The sequence below is a fragment of the Anomaloglossus baeobatrachus genome, chromosome 8 (genome assembly GCF_048569485.1).
Source record: "Anomaloglossus baeobatrachus isolate aAnoBae1 chromosome 8, aAnoBae1.hap1, whole genome shotgun sequence".
Classification (NCBI taxonomy): domain Eukaryota; kingdom Metazoa; phylum Chordata; class Amphibia; order Anura; family Aromobatidae; genus Anomaloglossus; species Anomaloglossus baeobatrachus.
Window position 1 is genome coordinate 51,188,411 of NC_134360.1, and position 20,159 is coordinate 51,208,569.

The 20,159-nt window shown below is 49.4% G+C and overlaps 1 protein-coding gene across 1 annotated transcript; it reads right to left on the reverse strand.

Moving 5' to 3' along the window:
* Nucleotides 1-8,024: 8,024 nt before the first annotated feature.
* On the reverse strand, nt 8,025-19,593 carry ARL8B (ARF like GTPase 8B). The gene is made up of 7 exons (XM_075320773.1): nt 19,377-19,593; nt 15,468-15,548; nt 14,054-14,127; nt 13,840-13,933; nt 12,321-12,388; nt 10,270-10,340; nt 8,025-10,191 (listed from the first exon to the last, which is right to left on the reverse strand). Exons 1-7 carry the CDS (start codon nt 19,497-19,499, stop codon nt 10,142-10,144), a joined length of 561 nt encoding a protein of 186 aa, XP_075176888.1. The 5' UTR covers nt 19,500-19,593; the 3' UTR covers nt 8,025-10,141.
* Between the last annotated feature and the right edge of the window lie 566 nt (nt 19,594-20,159).

Sequence of the window (20,159 nt, forward strand, 5' to 3'; positions counted from 1 at the left end):
CCTGGCCCAGACTACAGGAGGCCACACTGACCCGGCCCAGCCCGCCGGCACCTGCCACTGCAGAGCCACAGTGTGAGGGTCCCAGCGAGATAGGTGCAGAGCTTGTGTGGTGCTCCTGGTATACGGCAGGTCTTGTGGGATGTTCCCGGTATACGGCAGGTCTTGTGGGATGTTCCCGGTATACGGCAGGTCTTGTAGGGCAGGGTTCCCCAACTCCAGTCCTCAAGGCCCACCAACAGTGCATGTTTTCAGGATTTCCTTAGCATTGCACTGCTGTTGGAACCAGCACCTGGGCAGGTAATTACATTAACACTTGTGCAATACTAAGGAAATCCCAAAAACCTGCACTGTTGGTGGGCCTTGAGGACTGGAGTTGGGGACCTCTGTATGTAGGGTGTTCCCGGTATATGGCAGGTCTTGTGTGGCATTCCCGGTATACAGCAGGTATTGTAGGGCGTTCCCGGTATACGGCAGGTCTTGTAGGGCATTCCCGGTATACGGCAGGTCTTGTAGGGCATTCCCGGTATACGGCAGGTCTTGTGGGGTATTCCAGATATACAGCAGGTCTTGTAGGGCGTTCCCGGTATGCGGCAGGTTTTGTAGGGCATTCCCGGTATACGGTAGGTCTTGTAGGGCGTTCCCGGTATACGGCAGGTCTTGTAGGGCGTTCCCGGTATACGGCAGGTCTTGTAGGGCGTTCCCGGTATACGGCAGGTCTTGTAGGGCGTTCCCGGTATACGGCAGGTCTTGTAGGGCGTTCCCGGTATACGGCAGGTCTTGTAGGGCGTTCCCGGTATACGGCAGGTCTTGTAGGGCGTTCCCGGTATACGGCAGGTCTTGTAGGGCGTTCCCGGTATACAGCAGGTCTTGTAGGGTGTTCCCAGTATACAGTAGGTCTTGTAGGGTATTCCCAGTATACGGCAGGTCTTGTGAGGTGTTCCTAGTATACGGCAGGGTTTGTGGGATGTTCCCGGTATACGGCAGGTCTTGTAGGGTGTTCCCAGTATACGGCAGGTTTTGTGGGATGTTCCCGGTATACGGCAGGTCTTGTAGGGTGTTGCCGGTATAAGGCAGGTCTTGAAAGGTGTTCCCAGTATACGGCAGGCCTTGTGAGGTGTTTCTAGTATATGGCAGGCCTTGTAGGTTGTTCCTAGTATATAGGTTTTGTAGGGTGCTCCCAGTATACGGCAAGTCCTGTGGGGTGTTCTCGATATATGGCAGGTCTTATGGGTTGTTCTTAGTGTTCGGCTGATCTTTTGGGGTGCTCCTGGTACATGGCAGGTCTTGTAGGGTGCTACCGCTATACGCCAGCTCTTTTGCGATGTTCCTGGTATATGGCAGATTTTGTATGGTGTTGCTGGTATATGGCGGGTCTTGTGGGATGTTTCTATTATTCGGCAGGGTTTTGTGTATTCTTTTGGTCTCCACTGGGCCCATGAACGGGTTTCCTGTGCCCGTTGGGCCCATTCTCAGGTACATATCTATTATGAGGCACTAACCTGACATGAATGGGGGTTTTGTTTGCATTGAGGCAATAAAAAATTGGCAGCATCGGTCTACCGGTACACGTGAAGAGAGCAGTTCACGGTAAGAACGAGGCGCACGCGGGGTGTCGTCTAGCAAGTTTATTTGTATCTACGACTCACCAGTGTGCAGACTCTCGGCTGAAACAAGGATGTAACATCATCATCATCGCCATAAATAACACATAAAGCTTTCTCATTTAGAAATAAAAGTGCTGTACAGATAAAATAACCCAAAAACTTCCCAAGTGTTAGTGATTGTGGGGGGGAGGGGAGGGGGCCGGTCACTAAAAATCAATCTATTTACAAAGTGAAGATGCAAGATTTACATGCAGCAGGCAACGTCCACAGAACCGAGGAGGGCTACGGCACCCCGGGGGTGCGAGGCCCAAATCAAGAAAACATTTTGAAATTTTCTAATAAAGTTTCCTATTCCTCAATTTGCAAAATCTCTGCTTGCTGTCAGTGAAAGGAGAATTTTCCTGTCCTCCCCTAGTACTTCTCTGTCCTGTTTGCTACAATGTATCAGTCAGGGAATTGTTCACACTGGATACGATTGTAACAAACCCTCATATGTGAGATGCATTAAGATTGTACAGAATTTTAGACTTTGATGAGCGGGATTGGGGGTAAAGTAATAATGTCCCTATTTTTAGTCAGCAAGCAGAGTTCTTTAATTTGTGCAACAAATGTATCAATGTTTTTGGCCTTTCCATTTTTATTACCAACGCTAAAACTTAACCTCTTCACGGGACATGAAGTACTGGGTAGGTCATGGATCGTGTCAGGTTAATGCCTGCCTGCTGAGTCACTACCTCTTAGGCTGGTTTCAGACGTCCATGTTTAATCAGGTACCAGTCACACGCATGGTTGTGGTCTCACGTGTGGCACACATGTTTGCATACGTGTGACAGGTACCGGAGAAAATACGGGTCTGTGAAATAAAAAGATTTTTCATATTTACCTGCTTTCTCCGTCTCTGCTGCCTCCCGCTCCTGACCGCCGCTCATTATATTCATCGATTATTCACCGCACTCAGGAAGCCGGAGCATTGCGGGGATAACACCGCCGAAGACAGCACTGCGGGGACAGGTGAGTATTCACAAAGCACAGTAACATCCAGGAGGTCATCAGAGTTTTCAATGAACTCTGATGACAATCACGACACAGCTTCACGGGTTCATCAGAGTTCATTGGGAACTGTGATGAGTCACAGATGATGTCCCCGCGATGCTCCGGCTTCTAGGTTCTCACCACACACACAGTTGTACATTCACCCAGCGCTGTCCCCGCTTCCAGCTCCTCAGGGCACTGAATATTCAGTGAGTATAATGAGCGGCGATAAGGAGCAAGAGGCAGCATCACTGGAGAGAAGTAAATATAGAAAATATTTTTATTAAAAAGACCCATATTTTCTCCGGTATGTTTTACACTGATGTGACACAGATCACATCAGTGTGCGATCCGTGTGACATCCGTGCTGCCAGAGATGCCTGTGTGTGCGCGTGCGGGGGTCATGAAAAGTCACACGGTCCGTGTGCAAACACGGACGTGTGAGGCACATCATATAATAACATGGGTACGTGTGACATCCGTGTTAAAAACGGATGTCACACGTACCTAAAACACGGACGTCTGAAACCAACACACCCTTCCTTACACCCGGTAGACTGTCACAGAAGAGCTCCTTTTCTGCAGATTTCAGCTGTGCAGCTGTGATCTGGAGAAATGGAAGAGCGATCAGACTGCTGATCGTTATAGTCCCCTAGTGGGACTAGTAAAATAAAAAAAAAGTTTAAAGTTTTAAAAAAAATCTAAAAGTTCAAATCAACCCCCATTCGGTCAATTGAAAATTAAAGGGTTAAAAAATAAATTTATATTTATATATATATATATATATATATATATATATATATATATATATATATATATATATATATATATATATATATATATATATATAATTATATACATACATACATGTATACACACACACTTGCTATTGCTGCGTTCAGAAATGCCCGATCAAAATCTAATATCAATCTGATCAGTAACCAGCGTAGCGGCAAAAAAATTCCACACTCTAAAATTACGTCTTTTGGTCGCTGCAAATTTTGCGCAAAATGCGATGACAGGAGATCAAAACGTAGCATCTGCGCAAGAATGGTACTGTTAAAAACATCAGCTCGAGACGCAAAAAAAAAAAAGCAGTCACTGAGCCATAGATTCTGAGAAATGAGAGCGCTACAGATCATGGCAAATGGCGCAAAAAGTGCGCTTTTTGGACAAACATCAGATTTTTTTTAACCCCTTACCAAACATGTATGGGTTTACTGTTGGCTATCTACGAACTCGCACCGACCTGAGGCATTACACCCACTCATCAGTTTTATCATATAGTGAACACTGTGAATAAACTATCCCAAATACAATCATGCACTTTTTTTGCACTTGGACTGTACTTTATATTATAAAACATATGGTTTCATTTTAAAGTAGAACTCGTCCCGCAAAAAACAAGCCCTCATATGGCAAGATTGACGGAAAAATAAAAAGTTACAGCTCTCGGAAGAAGGAGAGCGAAAAAACAAAATAAAAACGTAAAACCGCTTGGTGGTGAAGGGGTTAAGGTTCTGTGCCAGCTAGCTCGGTCAACCTTTTTTTCATTAAAGTTGCATTTTCTAGACGGGTCATGACTGTGTACAAAACAAAAAAAAAACCTGGTGTGGAACATATAGTAATGTCACACCCTTTAAGGCTATGTGCCCACGCTGCGGATTTACCGCGGATTTTGCCGCGGATTTTCCGAAAATCTGCAGCAGCGGCACTTCCAAGCCATTTCAATGGCATTTTGGAAATGTTGTGTCCATGCTGCGGATTTTTCCGCGGCGGATTTTGATGCGGAAAAATCTGTAGCATGTCAATTATTTGTTGCGGATTTTGGTGCGGATTTTGGGTATAGAATGGGGAAAAAAAAAAAATCCGCGGTAAATCCGCGGGTGCGGATTTGCCGCGAAAGTCGCGGATTTTCATGCAAAAAAATCCGCAGGTACATTCTACCGTGGACACATAGCCTAAAAGTCAGAATTTGTGCGAAATCCCGGATTAATGGGAAATACCGGGCTCTTGTCCAACATCAGGAAATATATAAAATCTGTTATAAAGTTGCGTTAAATTCATCATTAATGCGCAATATATGATGGGATTCTGCAATTTTGTGTTTTTTCCTCCTCACGGCTGGACATTAAGAACATTGAGCCTTTCAGGCTTGCTGGGATTTCTGGTGCTTAGTTACGACTCTGGAGAAAATAATGAGTAAATGACACTTTTAAGAGTCAGACTCGCCCCAATCTGCTACAGGGTTTCCAACTTTTACATAAATTAAGGGTAAAGATTTGTGTGTTCCCAATTCATCACCATTATCATCATCGCGTTGGCCCTTCCAACTCTACCATTAGTATCATCTCCGCTTGCTGTTGGGAAATAGCAACTTTTATATTTGGAATTGAAGCAAATGGTAAAAATCAGTGGCTGAAAGAGGAGGCAAATCAGAATATAAGGCACGAGACTGAACATATCTAATATATAAAGCTGAATGTGTGTGTATGTCCGGGATTGGCGTCTGCACCGTCGCAGCTACAGCCACAAAATTTTGCACACTCACACGTCTGGACCCCGAAAGTGTCATAGGCTATGTTTTGAGGGGAAATTTTAACCCCACGCTTTACAGTTATTCACCAAAAAACCTGCCTCCATTAAAGCAAATGGAGCTGGGAGCCACAGTGCAGCCAGAACTTCAGAAGAATGTGCAGCCACGCCCTTATATGGAATGTTGGCGTGTCACAATGCAGCCAGGGAAAGAGACAGACACAAAGAGCCAGACACAGACAGGCACAGAGAGCCAGACACAGGGAAAGAGAGAGAGACAGGCACAGAGAGCCAGACACAGGGAAAGAGAGAGAGACAGGCACAGAGAGCCAGACACAGGGAAAGAGAGAGAGACAGGCACAGAGAGCCAGACACAGGGAAAGAGAGAGACACAGGGAAAGAGAGAGACACAGGGAAAGAGAGAGACACAGGGAAAGAGAGAGACACAGGGAAAGAGAGAGACACAGGGAAAGAGAGAGACACAGGGAAAGAGAGAGACACAGGGAAAGAGAGAGACACAGGGAAAGAGAGAGACACAGGGAAAGAGAGAGACACAGGGGAAGAGAGAGACACAGGGGAAGAGAGAGACACAGGGGAAGAGAGAGACACAGGGGAAGAGAGAGACACAGGGGAAGAGAAGGAAAGAGACAGAGATAGATAGATAGACAAGGAAAGAGATAGAGAGAGAGATATATACAGAGGGGGAGACAGACAGAGAATGGGAGAGAAACAGAGACAGTTACTATCCCGAGCTGCGGATATTGTGTGCAGAATAAATTTTTGTTAGTACATTCTATTTTGTTAACAACAGTTATTAACCCGGGCGAAGCCGGGTAGTACAGCTAGTCTAATATATAAAGGGGGACTCCGAGGTTACACAGAAGGAGCAGAGCTGATCGCTTCCATTCAGAGGCTGCCATTGCAGGAGGAAGCCTAAAGGCCCCGTTACACGCGGCGATTTATCGTGCGATCGTACCCGCCCCCATCGTATGTGCGTCACTGACAACTTGTCGCCTGTGGCGCACAAAGTCGGTCACCCCCGTCACACGTACTTCCCTCCCGAATGACCTCGCTGTGGGCGGCGAACGTCCTGTTCCTGAAGGGGAAGGGACGTTCGGCGTCACAGCGACGTCACGCAGCAGCCGGCCAATAGAAGCGGAGGGGCGGAGATGAGCGGGACGTAACATCCCGCCCACCTCCTTCCTTCCGCATTGCCGGCGGGACGCAGGTAAGCTGTGTTCATCGTTCCCGGGATGTCACACGGAGCGATGTGTGCTGCCTCAGGAACGACGAACAACCTGCATTCAGGAATGTGACCGATATTTTGAAAATGAGCGACGTGTCAACGAGCAACGATAAGGTGAGTATTTTTGCTCGTTCACAGTCGCTCGTAGCTGTCACACGCTACGATATGTCAAACGAGGCTGGATGTGCGTCACCGAATTCGTGACCCCGACGACATATCGTACCGTGTAACGGGGCCTTTAGGCCCCTTTCACACATCAGTTATTTGCCATCAGTCACAATCCGTCCAATTTTGAAAAAAAACGGATCCGGCAACTGAAGCCGCTGGATCCGTTTTTTTTCTCATGGACTTGTATTAGCGACGGATGGCCTCACGTTTCATCCATTGTTCGACTGATCCGGCGAAAATTATTTGTCCAACGGACAAAGTAACGTTTTTTCTTTGTCGCTCCATTGGGAGACCCAGACAATTGGGTGTATAGCTTCTGCCTCCGGAGGCCACACAAAGTATTACACTTAAAAAAGTGTAACCCCTCCCCTCTGCCTATACACCCTCCCGTGCATCACGGGCTCCTCAGTTTTATGCTTTGTGTGGAAGGAGGAGTGTCGGAGCTTGCAGCGCTGTCATGCAAAGCCCCCTTCCTGGTGCTTCACCAGGATGAGGTGGTTCTGCGTCCGGTCCTGGATTTTCTCCCTAAGGTGGTATCTCCTTTTCATCTCAATCAAGATATCTCCTTGCCTTCATTTTGCCCTAATCCAATTCACCAGTGTGAAAAGGATTTGCACTCTTTGGATCTTGTGAGAGCACTCCGGCTCTACGTGTCTCGCACGGCGCCCCTGCGTCGTTCAGATGCGCTCTTTGTCCTTGTCGCTGGCCAGCGTAAGGGTTCGCAGGCTTCCAAGTCAACCTCGGCTCGGTGGATCAAGGAACTGATTCTCGAAGCCTACCGTTCTTCTGGGCTTCCGCTTCCTTCAGGGCTGAAAGCCCATTCTACCAGAGCTGTAGGTGCGTCCTGGGCATTGCGGCACCAGGCTACGGCTCAGCAGGTGTGTCAGGCAGCTACGTGGTCTAGTCTGCACACCTTCACAAAACACTATCAGGTGCATACCTATGCTTCGGCAGACGCCAGTTTAGGTAGGCGAGTCCTTCAGGCGGCGGTTGCCCACCTGTAAGAGGGGGCCGTTGCGGCTCTTTTTATTGAGGTATTCTTTTACCCACCCAGGGACTGCTTTTGGACGTCCCAATTGTCTGGGTCTCCCAATGGAGCGACAAAGAAGAAGGGAATTTTGTTTACTTACCGTAAATTCCTTTTCTTCTAGCTCCTATTGGGAGACCCAGCACCCGCCCCTGTTCCCTTCGGGCTGTTGTTCTTTTGTGTACACATGTTGTTCATGTTGAATTGTTCTTTTGGTTTATGGTTTTCAGTTCTCCGAACATCCTTCGGATTGAATTTACCCTAGACCAATTTATAAGTTTTCTCCTTCCTGCTTTTGCACCAAAACTGAGGAGCCCGTGATGCACGGGGGGGTGTATAGGCAGAGGGGAGGGGTTACACTTTTTTAAGTGTAATACTTTGTGTGGCCTCCGGAGGCAGAAGCTATACACCCAATTGTCTGGGTCTCCCAATAGGAGCTAGAAGAAAAGGAATTTACGGTAAGTAAACAAAATTCCCTTCTTTGTCTACGTCGGAAAAACGGATGGTGACGGATCAGTCGCCGTCCGTCGTTTGGTAGAATGGAAGCCTATGGGCTCAGAATCCGTCAAATGACAGAATCCAGCGACGGATTTTTAACTGAGCATGCTCAGATGGGGTGTAAAAACACTGTATATATGATGCGACTGATCCGTTTTTTCGACAGATCCGTCGCATCAGTTTTTCCACAATCTGCAATGAATCCGTCGAGCTAACGGATTGTGAATGATGGCAAAAAATGGTGTGTGAAAGGAGGTCTTACTTATAAGTGGTAGCACCCAGCGTTTTATACCCCTGTGTAAACATCCGGGGGGGAGGGGACCTATCACATAGCATCTAATTAAATTTAGGAAGCTGAGACACAGGGACCTGCTTGCTGTCACTTAGAGGCAACAATTACCCAAAATCAGATTAGGGACAGCAAACCAATGACCAGATCAATGATGCCAATGTATGTAAAGCGCTGTGGAATTAATAGCGCTATATAAATGAATAAAATTATTATTATTATAATGACAGCAGTGGAGAATGTGAATGTTCCCTTCCATGGAGACCCCGACTCACTGTCCCCCTCCTGCCGCTTTCACTTTACACATAGCAATGTGTTGTAGGACGGTGCATTTGATCATCGAGCCGTGTAACGACTTTACTTTTTATATTGTACTACTCTTGCACCAATCTCCTTTTCGTATCACATCCAGAGCTGCATTCACAATTCAGCTGTTCTAATACCGTTGCTTTGCACTCGTCTCCATCCCATTATACATTGCTTGGTCTGCAGACTACACCCCGCCATGCTTTCTCTGTAAAGAGACAGCCACCGCATGAAAGGTAAACCAGAAGATTTCTCGGTGTGACTGAAGCACTAGATCGGTACAGAAAAACATTTGCACATTTGCTCAAAGTGAAACATGCATGTAAACTGTTAATAATTGTCCTGTACCTTTAAGTACCCACTTCCCTTTAAGCACCGCCATGCTCTGGATTCTGCTATTTCCCTTATTTTACCTTGTCCCATGCGTCACTAAATCATCCTGGTTCTGTGGAGGTTGATTTTAGGTACAAAGAAAAAGGCAAAAAAAAATAAATAAAATAAGAAAAGATGTGAATAGCAGCAGCTAAAGCGAAGGCTCCGAGTATCGTAACAGCATCTACAGGAGGGAAACGCACCGGGGGGATTTGGGATGGAAGACGGGGCTGATCCAGGCCCCTGCCCTGGAGCCGCAGCCCCTCAAGTACCAAGTGTTAGGACATGTAAATTAAATTTCCGCAGTTCTATCTCCTGGGATTGAGTGCTCTGCTGACTACGGGGTGAGCGATGCTCTGCAGGCCAAAGTGGCCGGCCTGACAGAGCAGACGACTGACTTTTCACACTGGCACGGAGAAGATCTACAACCATACAAATTAATCCTCGCGATCCGCAGTCTTTTGTATCATGGACGACATGATTGTTGTAAGAACGCAGGACTCCCGGCTTCAGGGGTTCACCCTGCACCCCTATTCTGCTTTGGCATTTTCATATATCAGATGTACTTGGATGAAAGAGAAGAGTCGACGTATCCACACACTCCAAGATTGATGGTGAAGATGGAGAGAAGCAGCGAGAAAGAGCATGGTGCAAAGCGCAGATATGAAGGCACATTGTGTGTGGAGGGCAAGGCAATTCATGGTGATGGACCAGATGGATGGAGCCAACACAGAGATCGTGATCATCGGGAACCAGAAGGTGGGCTCTCCACAGTAGGAAGGACACAGGATTTGGGTCTGGCACCGGAGGTGAGCTTTCTCCATCAGGATAAGCAGAATGTAAGCAGAGGAGTGAAGGTTGTATCCCAAGGCAGAGCAGGAGTCGAGGGCATGACCCTGGGTGGAAGGCAGCTGTACATCCTCAAATCGGCCCCACGCCGTGCCCCGCTCTTCCTCATATCAGTGTGATATCCCCAGGCACAGGGCAGGGAGATAGAGCGCACGTCCTCGGGGCCGGGCAAGAAGGGCACATTCCATAATGCAGAGCGGAAATTACTGTGACTCTTAGCTACGACGTGACTTGGAGTGCTGGATCAGCCACTGTAGGGTGATATCTGCGGAGAGAAGGGGCACCGGGTGAGTCTACAGAGCCGACTCAGCGAGCACAGAGACGGAGTATTCACACACTTTACCTATGTTGTCCTTCTCTTTGCAGGAGATGGAATAGCAGCAGATTTCCCGGTCCTGGATCATGGATAGATGCCTGCGGAGAACGAAATGGTCAGTGAGGTCATGGGACAATCTGGAGAAAAGTGAAATACTGGACTAAAGCTAGAGCAGAATGAGAAAGTCTGATAAGCCGGCATGTGTATGGTCCGATTAGTGCCAAAATAAATAATAAAAATAATAATAAGTAATATTATTATAAAATAATAATAATTATTATAACAATAATAAAAAATATTATTATTAATAAATAATAATAAATCACATTATTATTATTCTTATTATTATTGTTCTATCGATACAGATCACACACCCTGCAGACTGGGGCAGCTCTGTTTCTAAGAAAGAAGAAAAAAAAGATAATCAGCCATGATTTTCTCATTCTAGACAAACCCCTTAAAGGGAATCTGTCACCAGGTTTTTACCACCTAATCTGAGAGCAGCATAATGTTGAGGGAGAGATCCTGATTCCAGCGATGTGTCACTTACTGGGCTGCTTAGTCTAGTTTTGATAAAATCACTGATTAATCAGCAGGAGATTATCATTACAGGACTACTTGGTGTGCTGGGAGGTAGTCCAGAATATTCATGAGCTCTGTATAACTGCTAGATCTGCAGCAGAGAAAACATTGATTTTATCAAAATGACAGCAAACAGCTCAGTAAGTGACACATCGCTGGAATCAGTGTGTCTAGCTCTACAATATGCTGCCCTCAGATGGGGAAGCAAAAACCTGGTGACAGATTGGATGTGTTGAGCCTTTTAACCCCTTCAGCCCCGGGGCACTTTCCGTTTTTGTTTTTTGCTCCCCTTCTTCCGAGAGCCGTCACGTTTTTATTTTTCCGTCAATCTTGCCATATAAGGGCTTGTTTTTTGCGGGACAAGTTGTACTTTTAAATGAAACCATAAGTTTTACCATATGGTGTACTGGAAAACAGCAACAAAAATTCCAAGTGTGGAAAAACAGCAAAAAAAGTGTGATGGCACAATAGTTTTTGGGATGTTTTATTCACAGTGTTCACTGTATGGTAAAACTGATGTGTGGGTATGATGCCTGAGGTCGGTGCGAGTTTGTAGACACCAAACATGTATAGGTTTACTTGTATCTTAGGGGTTAAAAAAAATTCACTTCACAAGCTTGTCCAATAAAAGTGGCGCACGTTTTGCGCCATTTTCCGAAACACGTAGCGTTCTCATTTTTTGGGATCTATGGCTCAGTGACGGCTTATTTTTTGCATCTCGAGCTGTCGTTTCTAATGGTACCATTTTTGCGCAGATGCTACGTTTTGATCGCCTGTTATTGCATTTTGCGTAAAACTTGCAACGACCAAAAAACGTAATTTTGCCGTTTGGAATTTTTTTGCCACTACGCCGTTTACCAATCAGGAAAATTGATTTTATATTTTGATAGATCGGGCATTTCTGAATGCGGCGATACCAAATATGTGTATATTTATTTATTTATTAACCCTTTAATTTTCAATGGGGGGAAAGGGGGGCGATTTGAACTTTTAGGTGTTTTTTTTAAAACTTTTTTTTAAATTTTACTAGTTTCCCTAGAGGGCTATAGCAATCAGCAATCCGATCCCTCTTATCTATCTGCTGATTACAGCTATACAGCTGTAAACAACAGATTCAGTCACTTTCTGTTTCTCTCTGCTTGCGGCTGAGGGAAAACGAAAGTGAAACTTCATCACATGACCCTGTGCTACGATGGCAACCACCGAAAGTCACGTGATCACGCACGTGACTTCCGGTGGGGGCGGCGGTAAGTAAAAAACATGGCTGCGCGCATATAGATCTTGCTGCCAGACTTTGGCAGCGAGATTTAAGGGGTTAAATGTTGCGAGTGGAAGCGATTCCACTCGCAACATGCAGGCACACGTCAGCTGTTGAAAACAGCTGATATGTGTGCCGACCGCCGTGGGGCGGGGCTTAACGGGACACGCTCCATGACGGATATATCTGTCCATGGTCGTGAAGGGGTTAAAGGCAAACTATAACGTTTGTTGCTTACATTTTTTCGATCAGCTGCCGCTCGTCCAGTGCGCTCGGGAGATCTCGCTTATTTCCAAGAACTAGAACCTGCAAACAGAAAGCCAGGTGAATGCAATGCAGACAATACAACAAAACAGCTAAAAATATATAAAATTATAAAATATATATCCTTATCCTCTAAGCCCAAAGTAGTTATGTTAGTCAGTGAATAATTGCAACTTTCTAGTTAACTTTTTTTTGGTAGGGGGGGGGGGGGAGAGAGTTTTATGCCATTTATTCGCTGTAAATAAAAGTTTTAAAAGTTGCAAAAAAAGTCACAACTTTTGGCAATTATTTTGCTCCCTTCCCCCAGTTTTCATGCCAGAAAAATGATGAATAATGTTTGATGCATCTTTCTGCAGCACGGCTTTGCTTGCTGTCAGTGAAGGATATATATGTATGTTTTTTTTAATCCAGAGGCAGAAACTCTGCAAACCAAACACTTCTCGCCGGAGAGGGTTTGTGACGGGAAGTTTCCACAAGATAGGTTTGGTCTAATAAAATCCACAGCAAAATAGGGAAGCGGTCGGGTGAGCGAGCTCTGCACAAATCTCACCCACACGTTGGGAAATAATTTTATGTAGAAACTGCCCTGCAGTTCAGCATGGGAATTTCTGTTGTGGATTTTCACCATTTTTTTTTTGAGTATAAGGGTTAAAGGGAACCTGTCAGGTGCAATATACAGAACCACGAGCAGTTCTGGGTGCATATTGCTAATCCCTGCCTAAAGGTATTTCTAAATATCTTTTACTGTATGCTAATGAGCGCAGGGACTAGTCCCCTGGGCGTTAGTCGCCCCTCATTAGCAAGTTAGTATGCCCCTGTGGGTGTGCTAACATGCTAATGAATACGCAGTGTCACAGGATGATCTCGCTTACCTCTATGCCGCTGGATTTCGGCTCCGTGCACATGACCCCGGAGTTTGGGTCATGCGCACTACTTCAGTTTGAAACCAGGGTGCGTACACCTGGCTTCATAGTGCACATGACCAGAACTCCGGGGTCATGCGCACTGAGCCGAAATCCAGCGTTGGGTGGCGGAGAGGTGAGTGAGATCATCCTGTGATGCTGCGTATTCATTAGCCTGTTAGCACACCCACAGTGGCGTACTAACATGCTAATCAGGGGTGACTAACACCCAGGGGACTAGTCCCCGCGCTCATTAGCATACGGTAAAAGATCTTTAGAAATACTTTTTCTAGAGATTTCTTTATCTATGCTAGTGTATACAGGGACAGTTAGGCAGGGATTAGCAATATGCACCCAGAACTGCTCGTGGTTTTGGGTGCATATTGCACCTGACGGGTTCTCTTTAAGAAAAGATTGATTTGGCACGTACAGGATGGCTTAGACTGGAGGACATTGTAACAAACCCTCAGTGTTGAAATGCAGAAGAGCTAATGGATGGATATACAAGTGTCACCACTCACTGACAGCAAACAGAGATCTTGACAATGAAAAATAGTATGTCAGGTATGGCGCTGGCGGGCGGACACGCACCGGTATACCCTGTAATTGTGGCTTATCCAGCAGATTGTGCAGTTCATTACGAGACGCTTCTATCTTCTCGTTGTCAGCGGCGTCCACCATGTACCTGCGGAGGAAACGGTCACAGATAAGTAAGGATGTTATTAAAGGGGCGGCTGCTGTCCTCAGGATTCCTGGGATCTCCAACTGTTCTGATTTGTCCAGAGACACAGATGGCACAACTTACACTATGGCATTGACGCCCCGACAGTACCGTTCCCACATGCTGCGAAACCGAGGCTGCCCCCCGATGTCCCAGATCTGAAAAGATTAAAAAAAAAAAAAAATCAGACACAAAGTGATCAAAACAAAATGGTTTTTTTCAAATTCAGCGCTTGCTGTCAGTGACCTAAGACATTTCTTGTTTCCATTTACAAGCAGCAGCACACTCATCCTGGCCTCAAGCCTCTGTGGATGTCCCATAAATGTCTGATAGGAAAACACCTATAATCACTTTTCGATAGGCGCTGTGCATGTACGGAGATGTAGGATGTGTTATACAGCCGGCACCCCGCCTTTAACAAAAGCAGCATGTAAGTGGCACAATGCCACCGAGGCATCTGTTTGGGCCCCAATGCCAAAACGACTGCAAGGTTCCATCGTGCTACTTACGGACCCCGTGCTGCCATTTTTGTTCCATATTTGGTGCAGAAAATAACCTGCAGAATGTCAATTGTTGGTGCATTTTTTCTTGCATTTTGTCGCCCTTCCACCCATTGACTTCATATAAAAACGCATGCTTTTTTGGGTCATATTCAAATTGTCTCTCCAGGAAAGGAGACAAACTCTAGCGCCACCTATTGGATGTAGCGATCCTAAAAGTCAAAAGTGGCCTTTTAACAAGCCTTTTCATATGACCTAGGATTTATGCCAGATCAGATTCCCAATTTGCAGACATGGTGTTTCGGGGTACTTGCCCCTCGTCAGTGCAAAGTATGGGTGTCTGATCTGTCCTATGAGAAACTATGTGGGGACCAACGGGGGGTGGTGGAGGGGGGGGGAAGACTATTCTTTTTTGGGTGCATTTTTCTGCTAGAAGGTGCAGATTTCATGCAGAAAATTTCTGCACCAAATCTGCGCACTTAGGCTTAAAGGGGGTGTCCACTACTTTTACATTGATGGATTATCTTTATGGCTGTGGTCTGACACCACGCCGATCAGCTATTCTCTGTGCCGCTGCCGGCAGCCGGAAATGCTCAGTTCCGGAGCTGCTCCGTCTTCCGACAGCAGCCGGGTATTTCACATTCGCCTCTAATTCATATCAATAGGAGGTGGATGTGCAGTAACCGGCTACAGCCGCTATCAGAGCATGGAGCAGCTCCAGAACTGAGCATTTTCAGCCGCCTGCTGCTACTACCCGCACTGAGAACAGCTGATCGGTGGGGGTGCCAGGTGTCGGACCCCGGTTGATCAGACATTGATGACATATCCTAAGGATATTCCATCAATGTAAAAGTAGTGGACAACCCCTTTAAGTCACTTCACACAAAAAGAACAATGTATCCATACACTGACAGCAAGCAGAGATCTAGGAGCTATCTGGCTTTATTAACAGAAAATGATCCCTTTTAATCCCTTTTAACTCTTCGCTGGATTCTCACCTTGATGGTAACGTTTCCTTTCGTCACTTTCCTCATGTTAAAGCCGACGGTCGGTATCATGTCCTCGCTGAACTGACCTGACTACGGGAAGAGACGAGAAGAAGCATCAATATAACTCCGGCGTCGTGCAGAGCCGCAGGCAGCATCCTACAGGGAGAGGGGCATTACATGCTGGAACTTGTAGTCCCTTATATACTGGAATGTTTGTGTATTGTATTTACGAATCACTCCATGATGGGACTTGTGGTTCATTATATATGACCTGTGACCCCCTAGTATGCATTGGTACAACTTGCAGAGTCCCTCCTCTGTTGCACGCTGGGATTTGTAGCCCCCCCTTTAGTGTCCTGGGAATTGCAGTTCTCCTTAAGTGCACTAGGAAATGTAGCAGCCCTTTAAAGTGCTGAGATTTGTAGCCCCCACCCTTTAGTACGCTGGGACTTGCAGCGCCCCCCTCCTTTAGTGCGCTGGGACTTGCAGCGCCCCCCCTCCTTTAGTGCGCTGGGACTTGTATCCCCCCCCTCTAGTGCGCTGGGACTTGTATCCCCCCCCTCTAGTGCGCTGGGACTTGTATCCCCCCCCTCTAGTGCGCTGGGACTTGTATCCCCCCCCCTCTAGTGCGCTGGGACTTGTATCCCCCCCCCTCTAGTGCGCTGGGACTTGTATCCCCCCCCTCTAGTGCGCTGGGACTTGTATCCCCCCCCTCTAGTGCGCTGGGACTTGTATCCCCCCCCTCTAGTGCGCTGGGACTTGTATCCCCCCCCTCTAGTGCGCTGGGACTTGTATCCCCCCCCCTCTAGTGCGCTGGGACTTGTATCCCCCCCCTCTAGTGCGCTGGGACTTGTATCCCCCCCCTCTAGTGCGCTGGGACTTGTATCCCCCCCCTCTAGTGCGCTGGGACTTGTATCCCCCCCCCTCTAGTGCGCTGGGACTTGTATCCCCCCCCCTCTAGTGCGCTGGGACTTGTATCCCCCCCCCTCTAGTGCGCTGGGACTTGTATCCCCCCCCTCTAGTGCGCTGGGACTTGTATCCCCCCCCTCTAGTGCGCTGGGACTTGTATCCCCCCCCTCTAGTGCGCTGGGACTTGTATCCCCCCCCTCTAGTGCGCTGGGACTTGTATCCCCCCCCTCTAGTGCGCTGGGACTTGTATCCCCCCCCTCTAGTGCGCTGGGACTTGTATCCCCCCCCCTCTAGTGCGCTGGGACTTGTATCCCCCCCCTCTAGTGCGCTGGGACTTGTATCCCCCCCCTCTAGTGCGCTGGGACTTGTATCCCCCCCCTCTAGTGCGCTGGGACTTGTATCCCCCCCCTCTAGTGCGCTGGGACTTGTATCCCCCCCCTCTAGTGCGCTGGGACTTGTATCCCCCCCCTCTAGTGCGCTGGGACTTGTATCCCCCCCCTCTAGTGCGCTGGGACTTGTATCCCCCCCCTCTAGTGCGCTGGGACTTGTATCCCCCCCCTCTAGTGCGCTGGGACTTGTATCCCCCCCCTCTAGTGCGCTGGGACTTGTATCCCCCCCCTCTAGTGCGCTGGGACTTGTATCCCCCCCCTCTAGTGCGCTGGGACTTGTATCCCCCCCCTCTAGTGCGCTGGGACTTGTATCCCCCCCCTCTAGTGCGCTGGGACTTGTATCCCCCCCCTCTAGTGCGCTGGGACTTGTATCCCCCCCCTCTAGTGCGCTGGGACTTGTATCCCCCCCCTCTAGTGCGCTGGGACTTGTATCCCCCCCCTCTAGTGCGCTGGGACTTGTATCCCCCCCCTCTAGTGCGCTGGGACTTGTATCCCCCCCCTCTAGTGCGCTGGGACTTGTATCCCCCCCCTCTAGTGCGCTGGGACTTGTATCCCCCCCCTCTAGTGCGCTGGGACTTGTATCCCCCCCCCTCTAGTGCGCTGGGACTTGTATCCCCCCCCTCTAGTGCGCTGGGACTTGTATCCCCCCCCTCTAGTGCGCTGGGACTTGTATCCCCCCCCTCTAGTGCGCTGGGACTTGTATCCCCCCCCTCTAGTGCGCTGGGACTTGTATCCCCCCCCTCTAGTGCGCTGGGACTTGTATCCCCCCCCTCTAGTGCGCTGGGACTTGTATCCCCCCCCTCTAGTGCGCTGGGACTTGTATCCCCCCCCTCTAGTGCGCTGGGACTTGTATCCCCCCCCTCTAGTGCGCTGGGACTTGTATCCCCCCCCTCTAGTGCGCTGGGACTTGTATCCCCCCCCTCTAGTGCGCTGGGACTTGTATCCCCCCCCTCTAGTGCGCTGGGACTTGTATCCCCCCCCCTCTAGTGCGCTGGGACTTGTATCCCCCCCCTCTAGTGCGCTGGGACTTGTATCCCCCCCCTCTAGTGCGCTGGGACTTGTATCCCCCCCCTCTAGTGCGCTGGGACTTGTATCCCCCCCCTCTAGTGCGCTGGGACTTGTATCCCCCCCCTCTAGTGCGCTGGGACTTGTATCCCCCCCCTCTAGTGCGCTGGGACTTGTATCCCCCCCCTCTAGTGCGCTGGGACTTGTATCCCCCCCCTCTAGTGCGCTGGGACTTGTATCCCCCCCCTCTAGTGCGCTGGGACTTGTATCCCCCCCCCTCTAGTGCGCTGGGACTTGTATCCCCCCCCTCTAGTGCGCTGGGACTTGTATCCCCCCCCTCTAGTGCGCTGGGACTTGTACCCCCCCCTCTAGTGCGCTGGGACTTGTACCCCCCCCCTCTAGTGCGCTGGGACTTGTACGCCCCCCTCCCTCTGGTGCGCTGGGACTTGTACCCCCCCTTTAGTGCGCAGGGACTTGTACCCCCCCCCCTTTAGTGCGCAGGGACTTGTACCCCCCCCCCTTTAGTGCGCAGGGACTTGTACCCCCCCCCTTTAGTGCGCAGGGACTTGTACCCCCCCCCTTTAGTGCGCAGGGACTTGTACCCCCCCCTTTAGTGCGCAGGGACTTGTACCCCCCCCCTTTAGTGCGCAGGGACTTGTACCCCCCCCCTTTAGTGCGCAGGGACTTGTACCCCCCCCCTTTAGTGCGCAGGGACTTGTACCCCCCCCCTTTAGTGTGCAGGGACTTGTACCCCCCCCCCCTTTAGTGCGCAGGGACTTGTACCCCCCCCCCTTTAGTGCGCAGGGACTTGTACCCTCCCCCTTTAGTGCGCAGGGACTTGTACCCCCCCCCTTTAGTGCGCAGGGACTTGTACCCCCCCCCTTTAGTGCGCAGGGACTTGTACCCCCCCCCCTTTAGTGCGCAGGGACTTGTACCCCCCCCTTTAGTGCGCAGGGACTTGTACCCCCCCTTTAGTGCGCAGGGACTTGTACCCCCCCCTTTAGTGCGCAGGGACTTGTACCCCCCCTTTAGTGCGCAGGGACTTGTACCCCCCCCTTTAGTGCGCAGGGACTTGTAGCCCCCCTTTAGTGCGCAGGGATTTGTACCCCCCTTAGTGCGCAGGGACTTGTACCCCCCCCTTCAGTGCGCAGGGACTTGTACCCCCCCCTTCGGTGTGCAGGGACTTGTACCCCCCCCCTTCGGTGCGCAGGGACTTGTACCCACCCCCCCTTTAGTGCGCAGGGACTTGTACCCACCCCCCCCTTTAGTGCGCAGGGACTTGTACCCCCCCTTTAGTGCGCAGGGACTTGTACCCCCCCTTTAGTGTGCAGGGACTTGTACCCCCCCTTTAGTGCGCAGGGACTTGTGCCCCCCCCTTTAGTGCGCTGGGACTTGTAGCCCCCCCCTTTAGTGCGCTGGGACTTGTAGCCCCCCCCTTTAGTGCGCTGGGACTTGTATAACCCCTCTTTAGTGAGCTGGGACTTGTAGTTCACACAATGCTTTGACCTGTGCTCCCCTTTTGCACGCTGGGACTTATGGTTTACACCACACTGGGACTTGTGGTCCCGCTTCATACGCTGAGGCCCGGACATTGACCGCTGCCCTCCCCTCTCACCGCTATGACATTGACAAAGGTGGTCTTCCCCGAGTGCTGCAGCCCGACCAGCGTCAGCTCCATCTCCTCCTTCCAGAACAGAGAGCGGAACCAGTCCAGTAACCGAGACAGCAGGGACATCATGGCGGCTCCGGCGGCAGGGGGCGCTCTGCAGAGGACCAGGGGACACAGCAGCCAGAACACACCGGGACCACAACAGCAACCAACTCACCGGAAGCGGAAGTGCCGCCCGTGTGCAAAACCAGACTCCCTCTAGCGGTGAGACGCGGGACTGACGGTACGAAGCCCATCGCAGCGATCACTTCACTACAACTCCCATGATCCCACTGCACTGACGGCTATAAGCGGGGATTATGGGAAATGGAGTTCAAACTTTGATAACATTCACTTTTTGGTTGGATACAATGAGGGAAGTTGGGAGACTGGTATCCATGGCAACTACTTAGGTTAGTTTCTAATGAAAGGTGGTTGCTATTGGCAACGGTTTTTATTTGTGTCAGTGTCATTAAATCGTCTTCATTAGGTTTTGTTAATTTTTGCTTTGTAAGGAGTAAGTAGAAGGGTCTGGAGGGTCAGTTACCAAAACTGCATTGTTTTATTTTTACTAGTTTTACACAAAAATTACTTGTGTAGGCCGTGTTATGGGGGCGCTCTGCCCGTGCAGGCCGTGTTATGGGGGCGCTCTACCCGTGCAGGCCGTGTTATGGGGGCGCTCTGCCCGTGCAGGCCATGTTATGGGGGCGCTCTACCCGTGCAGGCCGTGTTATGGGGGCGCTCTGCCCG